Source organism: Mangifera indica, chromosome 1, assembly GCF_011075055.1.
Source record: "Mangifera indica cultivar Alphonso chromosome 1, CATAS_Mindica_2.1, whole genome shotgun sequence".
NCBI classification, from domain to species: Eukaryota; Viridiplantae; Streptophyta; class Magnoliopsida; order Sapindales; family Anacardiaceae; genus Mangifera; species Mangifera indica.
Genome location: NC_058137.1, coordinates 4,288,919 through 4,303,176, shown reverse-complemented (window position 1 = coordinate 4,303,176; position 14,258 = coordinate 4,288,919). Strand labels below are relative to the sequence as shown.

The following is a 14,258-nucleotide window of genomic DNA, read 5'->3' as shown; positions in this document are numbered from 1 at the left end:
GACGTTGCCACTTGTCTTTTGTACACTGTAACGGCGTCCTGCGGTTGGATTTGACTTACTTTTTTTGCGTCTTCTCTTGCATTTTTACTCGTATTTTAAAATTTATTAAAAAAGAATTTGATGAGAGTATGCCTTATTAAAAATATTATTAATTAATTAAAAATATAAAATATTTTAATATTACTTAACGTGAGTTAGAGAGGAATTAACGGAAGGGCAAAAAGTAAGGACACGCTAAAAAGGGAAGTAGGTTTGTGATTGGCTTATAAACGTGGGTCAAAACAAGGGACTTGAAAATGTGGGCGGATCGAACCAACCAAACACCAATCCGGTGGGAGCGGTCAATGTCAGTGAAAGGAAAACGGGGAGCCAAAAAAAAACCGGAGGTTAGGTTCAGGTTTGACTCAGACCTTTAGGTTTGGCAGCTTTTCTCGTCATGCTCATGGTTGCCAACTTGCCACCTGCCTTTCTCCTCAAACGTTTACCATCTCTTAGTTTCTATAAAAAGAAAAAACTGTATTTTTTTCAAATAATAAATAATTTAATTTAATTACAGTACTCATTTGTTTGTATTTCCTCGTTTTCATCTAAAATCAGCTTGGATAAATATATAGATGCATTCTGGTTGCATGTATATATTTTTCTTTTATAATAAGGTTATGAATTGCACATGACTCAATTCTCATTACTAGTTGAATTATTTATTAGGCATGGTTTGTGAAGCTTTTTAGCATATGCTTAATGGTTATAAACATTAGGCCAAAAAACTTGTTCTTATCCAAGGTATAGTTAATTGTCAAAGTGATCTTTTTAATTTTCACAAATATAAATACTCATTCATAAGTAATATTCAATTAAAAAATTCAATTAAAGTTAAAAACAAATTTATCTTTTTAATAATATTATTAAAAAAATATATAAATAATTATATTTCTCCTTTAAATTTTAAAAATTAGTATTTTATCTCTGTTTAAAATTTTATTTATTTAAAAGTGTGCATTCATATTTTATCATATTAATAATTGGTCAAATAATTATTTTTCACCCGAAATTTGATGATGCAACAATTTCTCAACCTCCAAATTTGAAAAATTCATTTTCTCTCGTGCAATCCACTTTTGATATTGATTTTTGTCGGATTTCAGTATAAATTAATATTTTGTCCTTTGTTAAAATAATAATGAAAATGTCTTTAACATTTAATTGACATATTTGACCTCTAATAATATTTAATCTATAAATTTACTTTTCAATAATTATAATTATATTTTTTTTTTTTTTCTTTCTTCACTTCAATCATCTTCACCACTGAAAGGAAAATGTCTCACTAACCTTTCTCATTATTCTGCAACTCAATCCTATCAAATATAAATCTAAATCTAAAACCAATCTAATCAAATCCAAATCCCAAATCATATTCAAATCTAAATCAAACCCTCATACGAGTGTGTCGATGATGAGGCAAAAGTGAGTAGTGGTAGTGAGTATACAAACAATAATGAATCATATTTGCCTGTATAATGATACGACTAAAGTTTGGTACGATGCGCAAATAAAACAAATTATGTCAAAGTCTCACAAAAAAATTCACAAATCGACATAATATGACCAATAAAAATTAAAAAAATAAGTAAAGTTATCGTTTTAAAATGAATACTTTATGTTATAATAGTTGGTATCCCATATAGGGGATAATGTTTATATAATTTTTTTATTTTCAAGTTTTTTTTATCAATACTATCCCATTTTATTTGATTCCTTCACTTTCATGCCCCATTTTCTTCGAGTCTATCTCAAGTCTCAATTTTTTCATCAAGTTTAATTTAAAATGGATTCATATTTAAGTGAATTTAATCGTGGGAAATTTATAGGTTAATGAATCATCAAATGAAGAACATAATTATAGGCACAATTGCCGCCCCCAAACCTAGATTTTTAGGGAAAAAAAGAAACAAAAGTATACAATTTAGAGCATTTCCCTCAAACAGATAATAAAAAATATATTTTTAAAAAATAAAATTATCGTTTCATCGATGTTTGGTTGAAAAATAGTCGTTTGGTCTTCATAATTTCACTATTACTCTCCGTTTTATAAGTTTTATTACCAAAATTATGAGCTATATTACAAATCTTTACTATAACCCAAATAAAGTATGGATTATATAAATTATGAGCTATAAAGCATAGTTGAATTTGGTTATATAAATTTCGACCTTATTTTAAAATGTTGAGTTTTATAATTAAAATATTACATAGTGATGAAGAAGAATACTGAATATATGCTTAATAATTAATATTGCTTCTCCTTCACCTGCCTATTTGCATTTGGGATGTACCTATAAGTCAACATTACTATCTTGTACCAAACCAACTCTCATATATAATATCTCAAATTATGTTCTTTCTTTAAATTTATTTTTGTAAAAATCACAAAACATATTTAAATAAATAAAATCTACTATAAAAAAGAAGTATAACCAAATAAAAATTAATTTATTGTTTTGTTTTTGAAAACAGGGGTTATTTTAATTGAAAGATTGGAGTTTCCTTCTTTTTTGGGCTTGGCAAATAACTCATGGATAATCGTAAAAAAAAAAAAAATTATTTAGAGTTCAGTAAAATAGTATTCTGATTAAAAGAATTTAAATAAAAAAAAAAATTTAACGTTAATAAACATTGTCTTGTTAAAATATTATTCTGATTAAGATTATTTATATATTAGAATTTAGAATCTATTTGTGGAATAAATTATACATTTTCCTTAATTTAAAAAAATGTAAAAATGACCGATTTCTCACTGTTGGAATTGTTGAATAGAAGAATGGAGGTGTTAATAGTTGACCGCCGAGAGTTGCTGACCTAAAATAATTTCAGAAAGAGTAAATTATAATTTCCCACCCACGGTTTGGCCCCAAAAAAAAAAAAAAAAAAAAGAAGCCTGATAAAAGTGAAGTAAAATTATAATTTTATCTCTATTATTTCATTTTTTAAATTTATTATATAACTCCAAACTAATAAATATTAATAAGGGTGTCAATAACTTATATTCGTATGTTTGGGAGTGCATTATTAATTTTTGAAAAATTGGACATGTTAATAAAAATTTTAGAGGGCTTTTGGAAATTTAAAAAAAGTTTAGAGTGTTTTAAAAATTTTATAATTTTAATATATCCATTAGTAGTTTTAAAAATGATAATTATACTTAAAAAAGATAAACAAAATGCAACAAACCAAATGTGTAAATATTATATTATAAACTGTTAAACTATAATAATTTTAAAAAAATATACAGGGTGAATAAATAATTTTCAACGCAAAAAGGGAAAACATCCATTTGCCTTTTAGAAGTCTTAAAAAATAAAATTTACACCCAAAAATACTATTTATAGCTCAGTTCAAAAGGATTGTCATTATAATATTTTAAAACTTAAGAGGGTGATACAATGAGATGATGGCAGTGTTGAAAAAGCGATATCAGAGTTAAAGTTTTCAAAATATGTTAAGGACTGATTTGTAAGTTTTTAAACCTTTTAAAGGTTTAAAATTTCATATTTAAAATACTTATATCTAATATATAAAATAGTTATTTTAAATTCTTTTTAGATTTATAAATAGTAAAATTATTATTTTATTTTTATATTATTATTTTTTTAAAAATCAAGTTCGAATTTTTTTGGTGAAATTTTTGTTTATGAGTAAAAAAAGGATTTTCAGGCCAAACCAAGGGAGGTAAATTTTGATTTACTGTTTTTGAAAGTCAATGTTCAAATTTTATCTAAATAGTCGGCCTGCATGGAACATGTAGCGTGGATCCAAAGCTAATAAAATATAATGGGAATAAAAAAAAGTCTTCAAAATCATCAAACCAAGATGGCCATGGTCCCCTAACTATTATTCTTTTTTCTTTTTTTTAGTATAAAATTAAATCTTTATAAATTTAATTCACTATCACCATGTGACCCATTACCTATTATGATAGTGATGTCGAGAGACACGCGGTCATTTTAACCTATCTTCGTGGAGGTTAAAAAAATATATTAAATCAATGATGGTGGCATGTGGCCCATAACCTACTTTCTAAAAGGAAATTGCTAGGACTAAGAATTTCGTGGGGGGCATGCTTGGTTAGGTGTGTAAAAGAAACATTTTACTAAGTTTGAATAGTATAAAAGAAAATTATATGTATAAAAGAATATAAATTTAAGTTTCTTTTAACGATATATCAAGATAAAACTTTTGATTTATTTAATTTAGTTATTATGAAATTAATTGTTAGACTCAATATTTGTTCTATCTAATATGATTCTGTTCGAATATAATGATTTGATTCGAATAAAATTTCTCGTTTATAAAAAAATAAAAGTTGCATTCTAAATTTCTATTGAGTGGGGCATATTATTGACTATTGAGAAATGGTGGGTAACATTTCTTCAACTGATTACTGAGGATATTTGGGTGGAATTTTCTTTATGGGCACACAAGAATCAAAAATGAGAAAAGAGAGAACAATGTTGACATTTCAAGACTTATCCTCATGGAAAATGTATTTTTCTTTTTTAACTCAAGGGATAATGCCTTAAGATGGTAATCAGTCACTTTGAAATTTTTTTTAATTTAATATAGATAAAATATTAATATAATTTATAAAATTTTATTCACAAATTTTGTTATTTCTTTATTAACTCTAATTCATTTGAAAAGAATTAAACCTAAGTATGTCATGTATGAATCGATTACATAATATTCAGTAGAATAAGTGATGTGTTAAAATTCAAATTATCTTTTAACTATATTTACTTATTTAATAGTATGAAAATACATTTATTACTTTTTTCAAACTCTTCCAATGTCTCAATCTTATAAATGTTATAATATCTTTGCATGTTTTTTACACTACCAACTAGCATCAAGATCATGTAGATACATTGTGGTTTGTTTAATTTTTTTCCTTTTCATCAACAATTTTAAAGTATTGAGATAACAATCCATGTGCCAAAGGAAATTATATAGCTCATTTACATCTCTCTTCTTACTATACTCCTTAGGTTTAGAAGTTTCCATCTGTGAAACCATAAACTAAGATAAAGTTATGACTGATCTTGTTGCTAACGTCTTCTTGTAGATACTCTAGTATATTTTCATCTCTTTCAAGCTTATTTTTATTTTTTGCAATTTCAATTTCATGCTTAACCAATTTATCGATCACTTTCACCTCAAAAGTCTTGTTAAAGTTATTCATTGCATAACAATTAATCTTGAGAGTGGTATAGACAACATCAAGGATGAAATCATGTTTTTTATTGACTTGTCTTGGACCTACTTCATAAATCGACTAAATCGCTTGATATTCTCATCATGATTTGCTAATACCAAGTCAGACTTGACTAGTTTGGCCTCCATAGAATTCAAGACATTGAAAAATTTTGATAGACCAGTATCACTCGAGTTGTCATTACTTGCTATCGTTGGTTCCCTTCTTTGAGATAAAATCATTTGACCAAATGTTTTGATACCAATAGTCATAACTCTTTATGTAAATATAAGATTGTTAGTAAATAAGCTTACAAAATACTAAAAACACGATCAACAAAAAAAAACATAAATTCAAAAAGAAAACTTTATCGTTTATATTATTTGGAAAGAATGAAAACATATAGACTAGGGTTAATCATTTATAAGTCTACAAGTAGCACTAACATTCCAAATTTATACATATTAGTCTAGATGGTAGTTGGGATTACCCTTACAAGAGTAGGAGTCCTAATATAAAATTGATTTCCTTGTATAGTTTTAAGAATAGCCTATTTAGGTGATAATATTTTGAAAGCTTACAGAAAGATTATTTGAGGTATTCTTTAATGTTTCTAGATTTATGTCTAAATTAAATTTTTATCAACGAATCGAGCCTCGAATGTTATTGGATTTGATTGGAATGTGACACACGATTTTTAATTGTTGATCTTAACTTTGAACAACCAACCATCAGTAATTTTTTTTATTTTATATAAATTTCTCTTTTCTTTTTTTTTCCCATTGACTTAAAATTGTAACCGCGGTGTCTTTGGACTTTTATCTTGTAATTTTAATCTACCAATATGATTTTACAACAAAAAAATAGAATTTTAATTAAATAGAATTTTTAGAGGGTAAAATGTTGAAGTAACCGTAAATTTGTGAACAAATATTTGACAATGAAAAAAGGGACGCAGTCTCCATGAAGGATTGTTAAGATGATCCATGAGTTTGGGCTCCAAAGAGCCCACTTTTGAAAGATGGATTTGGATAATTCAAATTTTGAGGAGAAATGTTGTTGGGGTCATAATTATTAATATCTTACGATATGATACAAATAAAAAACTATATATACTATAAGATGTAATATAATTAATATAATATAATAAATATATTGTATGATATGATATATATTCTATAATACGATACACATTATCGATATAGATCGATGTACTTTTTAAATAAAATGACAATATAATACGAGTATCTATAAGAAATTTTAAATTTTTAAAGGTATTTATGATATTTTTTAAAATAATGATATGTCAATTATCTTTTATTTTTATTAATATTTTTATTTTTTAAAATTTATATTATACGATATGATACTCGATACTAGAGTTTTCAATATAAGATTCAACTAGCATAATCAGACCTTGCATATCTTGATCCAAGTTATCTTGGAAAGGGCAAAAGAATATTAAATTTAACCTTGCAAAATATATATAACTATGAATAAATAATTAAATAGAATATTTAATATTAAAATTATAAAATTATAAAATTATACATACATATTATTTATACATAATTTAAGTATACAAATAATATATCATTATGTAGTTGGATAATTTTAAATTAAAAATTAAATAACACTTAATCACATAATAATACATCACCTATATATCTAAATTATACTTAAAAAATATACACACATTACATTACTCTTTATAAAATGTTATATTTTTTCTTAGTAACATTAACTCTTCAATATTAAAAAAAAAAAAAAAAGCTGAAAATAGGGTATATAATTAAATTATTTATCTATAACTACTATAATTATGTATTTTATTCAACTTTATAGTTGTATGATTTAACTTTATATTATTTTTTATTTATTGTATAATTAAGCAGTCTGTGTTATAAATTATTTTATGAATCATAATATATAAGCTATTAGAAGCAGATTTATTATAAAACTATAATTAAATTCAATATTTTTTAAATTTCTTTTATTTATGATTTGTTAGTATAAATTTTGTGATGGAATTATTAAACTATGAATATAAAATTTATATTAGATAATTAAAATGGTTATTTATGATTTTGATTACTTTTTCTAAGAAATAGTTAATTTATGCCTCTTTATTTATTTATTTTTATATTGAAACTATGCGTATCTATTTTGAATACACAAATAGATACACATTTGATGTGTATTATTATATAATTGGATAATTTTGAATTAAGGATAAAATAACATCTAATCAAACGATGATATATATAAATTTATACTTATTTGTGTATTCAAATGGATATGTATAGTATTACTTTGTCTTTTATATTAAAAAAATATCATATGAAATAATCTAAGAGATTTATATATCTATTTTAAATACACAAATAAATACATATTTAATATGGAGCAATGCTATGTGTACCTATTTTTAGTACACAATTCATGTACACAATGATGTATCATCATGAAATTAGGTGATTTTAAAACATGTGTCATCATATGATAAAAAAATATCTAATCACATGATAACATCTCATCTGTGTATATAAATTGTATATTAAAAATGAGTACACATAATTTTAGTGATTTAATATGTATCGTCAACTGATTGTGAATAGTTTTGCTCAAAAATAACCTACATCCACTCACCCTCCTTTTTAGAATTAATAAAAGTGATAAACATGAGCATAGATTTCTTATTATCCAACCCATTTGCCCTATTCAAATCTTTAGACTTCCGCTTGGGTACAAAGTTTATGTTTGGATGTGGGAAAATTTTGTACCCAAGAGTATGGAACTTTATCCTTCCAATTTTCCCGAGTGGTTAAAAACAAATATAAAATCCAACCAATTAATACTATAATAATTCCTCCACCACACAAAGAAGCAAAACTGCGAAAGCCCTCAGTTTTTATCATCATTTGTCCCCGATTCATAGAACTGCAAAGCTGACCAAAACTTAAAAAAAAAAAAAAAAAAAACTTTCTAGAGATTTAACGGTTGGGATTCTGTAATAGAGATCCATAGAAAGTGGAATAAACAGAAGCAAACATTAATTAATTTCAAGATCAATTTACAATAATTCACATCATCTATTCTATACCACTCAAACCATTTTTCCTTTTTCCTATGTCAATATGATCATATATATTAAATCCTATTTCATATGGGAATTCATTAAAGAAAAGGAAAAAAATCAAATCAAATCAAATAATATATACAATGACCATAAAATTAACAGAAAATTAGAACAAAATGTGATTAGTATTGGCTATTGATTCTTACAGGCATAAATCAACAAGGAGAATTGCTCATCAACCCATTCTTTTCCCTTTTGTTGTAAATTCTTCTCTTCCAACCACAGCCTGCTGTCCAATCCACTTCTTGTTCTAAACATGAAAATAGCACAACCTGAATTTCCTTCTTTGAAAAACCAGTCATGGAGATCCCACATCATATCCACCAACAAATTATCCAAAAAAATCGTCTGGTTTCCTCTAAAATTCCACCTCAATCTCTTCACTTGAAATAGTTTCTTCTCATCAATGCTCACTGACAAAACTAGATTACTTTTTGACCCCCCTTCTTCTCCTGTACACTTTATCAAAATATCATGAGCATTTCCCGAATCAGAAAACTTTGCCTTTGTTGAATACACAGTCGAGCCTGAAAACCTCTCGCATCTTGAGACTAATGAGAATTTGCCAACTGGGAATTTCGATTTCAGATTTTTAACGTTGAGTTCTTCTTCTTCATTCATGTCTCCAAGGATTAGACAAAGTTCAGAATCAACCAAAACGATTACATAAAACTCATGGCTTGGTTCAGGTCCATTATTCTCATACTGAGCATTGGAAATGTCCCAGAAGACTTGAACCTTTGAATTGCAAGATTCGAAAACTTTGTCGCCTTTGTTAGAACTCAACTGCTGAGAATTCAAATTGAATTTAGAGGAAGAGGGTGAGTTGTCAGAGACGTTAATGATGAAACCCCGGCCTAAAAGTTTATTGCACCAAAATAACGTTATGAGGAGGCGTTTTTGAGAGGAAAGTTGGGTTTTGTAAATACACGATACTTCATTTGAGACTGAAGGGATCAAATTTGGGGAAACACAAGAGCGATTTGAAGGGCCTGAACAATATGAATCGGAGATTTTAATGGCATGCTCACTGTAACAAGTTGCAATACTCCTCATATTTTTGTATAAAGAAAACAAAAACCAAAGGAAATTTAAAAGAGATTTAACAAAGAAAATTATTCATTCAAAGGGTTTAAAATATTGCATGTGTTAGCGGTCTACCTTGCCTATGGTGGAAGAAATTAGGAGCAATGAAGGGTGAATGTTGCTCTTGAAGAAGACAGAAAGATTGAAGGTGACAAAAGCTGGATACAGTTTCTTCTCTCTGAGTCCTCCCATGTGAACTGTCTTTTCTGATTTTCAGCACTACAATAAATCATAACTGTGGGGGAAAAATATTATGGGAAGACCCCACCTTCATTAAATATACCATTATCTTAAACTTAAATTTTTTTTCTTTTATTGTAATAAAAGAAGAGGCAAGACAAAAAACCCTTTTCTTTAATTTCTTGTGTCAGTTCTTATAGAATATTTATCAAGTTAATAAATTTAATCATTAACAAGAGTTGACCGGATCCCCAATAGGTATATAAAAATGGGTTAGAGAGGATTAAAGGAAATTTAATTCGTTATTATGTTTGCATCTTTGAACTAATCAAAGATTTTTTATCTTTAACCTAGTTTGTTCCATTCTTATCCTGAATTTTTTTCTCTTTAAAGGGTCTTTTAACACGTATATATTTTTATTAATTATCAGAATATATTTTCTCATGCTTCACACAAATGTATGTATTTTGTACATTAACATAGAATTTGATCCAATTTGTATAGTCAGAAAGTTGATACATAATATTTTATTTTATTTAGATATTATTAAAGGGGGTAATAAGCAAAATGAGCTCAATATAACCCTCCTAGCTCTTCCATTTCCATATTAAATGCCTGTAATTACTACAAACTATAACTCACAAATAACACCAACTTTTCATTCACATTAAATAAATAAATCGACAGTTTTTTAAATAGATTTTTCAGTTTCATTCGGGGTTGGGAATTCGAATCTTTTCTTTGTTTTTGAATTAATTACATGAGCTTTCTATGGATGAAGATTTATTTTTTAATAATTATTATTTTAGTAATCACCCTTTTATTTATTTTCTATTCGTTCCTATTAGAGTAACATATGAGTGAGAGTGAGAGTTGTACAAATGTAATATTATGTGTATCAATTTTAAATATATAAATAGGTATACATTTATATGTATCATTATATAATTGAATATTATTTTATTCTTAATTTTAAATAACATAATCACTTAATGATCTTTATACTTATTCATATATTTAAAATAGATATATGTAATTTTATAGAAATTTTGAAGGTTAAGTAGGAGTGAAGTTAGCTAATAAATAAGGAGTAAGTACAATTTCCCAACCTTCCACCTTTGTATATAGGCTTTTGATCTATCGGAAGAATCACTTTAAAAATCTTGTCCTTTATTTGCATTTTTGTAATGAATAATATCACATTCATTCACCGTATTTATCGTTTGTACTAATCTTGTTACCAACTAATGTATTTGTTGCTCTCCTCACACCTCAATGAAATTGTTATAACTCTCCTATTTTAACCTTACAATCTTATTTTCTTCCTCTCAAAACACTTTACCATTTTAATTTTTTGAATAAACATGTGATATATGTTGGTAACTCAAACTAAAGAAGAAACCCATCACATTATATATACATACATACATACATATATATATAAATAATTTTTTTTTTTATAAAATTTAGTATATATATATATATATATATATATATATATATATATATATTTGTTTACTAAATTGATTAGTTATTTGGGGTTGTCCTCCAAATCTGTGTAGATGACGATAAAGACAAACTTGTCTCCAAGTCTTGAGCAAGATAGAGATAATCAGAATATGACATTGACGATTGCATAAAATGTGAATTATGAAAAACAAATCATGCATGCAGAAACTATGATCACTTTTGGAAAGCAAGGTATTTTTTATGAGAATTATGTTCATGATGAGATACGACAATATTACTTCCTCCCATGCCGAAAGTCCTTTTTTTTACTATTAAAAATTTAAATTATTTCAATTTTCTGAAGATTTATGTGATTATAATTAAAGGTTCCAGGGAAATAGTGAAAACACTATTCCATCCATATGCCCTTCAATTACTTCCACTTATTCAGCCTACACTCAGCTTAAATCTCTGCACATTTGTAAATGAGAATAAGGAAGTCTATATGAAAAATGTTTTTTTTTTTTAAATAAAAATGAACAAGATGGTAAATGTGAGAGCAACCTCTATATATACATAAAATTTCTAGCTTTCTCTTTTGTGTACATTTGTACATTAATTTATACATGATTCTTAGGTGTTTAAGTTAATGTAATTAGGAAATTTTGTCTTAATTACAAGTTTAGTTCTCATAGAGAGAAAATTTATGAATTACCACCATTTTTGTCTCCAATGATAAGAGATGTTCATAAGAATAACAATACCTAAAGATATTGGACTATTACATTATTTTATTAAAAGAACCGAATTTTGTTTTTTAATTGAATAAATTAAACTCTTAATTTTTTTTTTTACAAGGAATTGAACTTTCAAATTTTTTTATAAAAAAAACCAAACTTTCAATATTTTCTATTGATGGTACTAAACAAAGGTAAATAGAATAATTTGTTTTATTTTATTTTGTTTTATAAGTAAGATAATTAGTTTAATACATTCAATAATAAATAGCAGTAGTTTCAACCTCTGTCACATTTATGAAACTTTAACTTATCTGATATAATGATTGTAGATCTGATTATTGTGTTTTAAATTTATTTGTTCAATAAATACGGACGAAATCTTTGGTTATCACAAAAAAAAAAAAGCAAATATTTAGTTTTTAAATAAAGATTTTTGAAGTTTAGATCTCTTTAAAAAATAAAAATTTCATTCCTTTGGAAAAAAGTTTGTTCTCTTCGGTAGAATAAATTTGATAGTTTACCCCTAAATCCCGATATTGTTATCCATATTAAGCACCCTTTTCACGTCCACTCCTAAAAATTCATAAGGTTGATCTTGTCCAAATAAATGTAAATTTCTTTTTCCTTCAGAAATTTTACGAAATCTACTCTCAAAATATGTCATCATAAAAATGATTGTTGGTGTAAGATGGCTATCAAAGATCCACAATCCAATTTTGATTATCAGTCTATCATTTTATTTAATGGTTTAGGGTACAGATTTATGACACTAATGCTTACTCAATCTTATGTTTTACGTTATAATAACTTAATTTTGCATTAGAAGTTGTTGGATTGTTATTTATCATAATCATGTTTATCTTTTACATCAATATTAAGTTTGTAATAAATTCATATACCCTTTTTTATATTCAATTTGAATATACAGATGATATATTATTACATGGTTAAATTATTTTAAATTAAAGATAACGAAATATTCAATCACATAATGACACATTATCTATATCTTTAAATTATATATTAAAAATACGTACACATAACATTTTTTTTTTTTTTAAAGGGTTCAGATTCGGATGGATAACTAAACTACCTTTTGTCTTAAAAAGATAACTTTAAGACACTTTTATCAAAATGTTAACCCATCTCTTTAAGCAACACTTTTTACAAAACAATGAAAACCTGCAAGATTATTAACGGAGAGAAGGAGCAATAATCTAAGAATCATCAACGTGAACAACAGAAGCCAGCCAAGAATTTATTCTTTTCTTCTTCTTATATGAGTTCTCAAGCTCATGAAGCATTGATTCATATTCTTTTCATAAGCAATAAGGTTTTCGTACTTTATTCATGGGCCACCTGTTTACATTTTCTACAAGTTTTTCCAACATTGGAATTTCTTCTCATCCTGGAACTCCAGCCAATCAATAATTTAATAAATTTTAAGCATAAAAAATGGACCCCTCACCCATATAACATCGAAGATTGCACTAATTAAGTAAAAACAATACAAAATTAACTCCTTGATTTAGCCATGATTGAGTGGCTTGATATTTGCTTGTAGAGACAGTGGTCAGTTTGTTAATTATGAAATAAATAAGATTTATTTATGCCACTTCTGCCAATAATAATAATAATTTCTCTCCTTTCTTGATACACAAAGATGGTATAATTGCTTAAGTTCTACTCATAATAATGTTTGCCAATGTTCACACTCAATCTCCTCAATATTGAAGGTAATCAAAATAATTCCAAAACCTTGAATTATATTTATAGACAAAACTATATGAATATATTTTTAAGTAAATAATTAGGTACGTAAATTATTTGTTATGTAACTAGGCGACTTTAAATTTAGAATAAAATAATACTTAATAATATGATAACATATTATCTATATATCCAATTATATATTAAAAAATATTTACATATAATATTGTTTTATACGTAGAAGTCTCTGTAAAATTTTGTAGGGATGCATGTACTCATAAGAATCGATCAGCTTAAAAACTATGCAACTTTATGTTAACGCCAGTTTCTGACATTAATTTTGCAGCATGCAAAACGTCAATCTAAAACAGAGGCTTTGAGTTGTCTTGTTCTTCAAGCATATGATTGCCCTATTTTTACTTTTAGGATCTGAAAGGATTATGAAGAAGTTAACACGCCAAAAGGTAAAGCAACAGACAAACTAAAAGAAGAAGAAAATGTAGGCATCTATAAGGACTATAAATTGAATGAATATATAAACATGTTTACACCAGAAGCAATGTTTCTTTGACAACTATGAATTCATGAAATGATTCTTCTGAACACCAACATTGATCTTTGCTGCTTCTACAACTTCATTTATGATTTTTAGCTTTTGGTAAGTCAAACTAGGCTCTTGAATGTTGTAAATTGTAATCCAGTA

General features: G+C 26.3%; 1 protein-coding gene across 1 annotated transcript; it reads right to left on the bottom strand.

Moving 5' to 3' along the window:
* Positions 1-8,522: 8,522 nt before the first annotated feature.
* Positions 8,523-9,446, bottom strand: LOC123226578. The gene has a single exon (XM_044651128.1). The coding sequence runs from the start codon at positions 9,444-9,446 to the stop codon at positions 8,523-8,525; it is 924 nt and encodes a 307-aa protein (XP_044507063.1).
* Between the last annotated feature and the right edge of the window lie 4,812 nt (positions 9,447-14,258).

Excerpts from the sequence above, each read along its gene's own strand:
- LOC123226578 (XM_044651128.1), bottom strand. The coding sequence starts at position 9,446 with ATGAGGAGTATTGCAACTTGTTACAGTGAGCATGCCATTAAAATCTCC.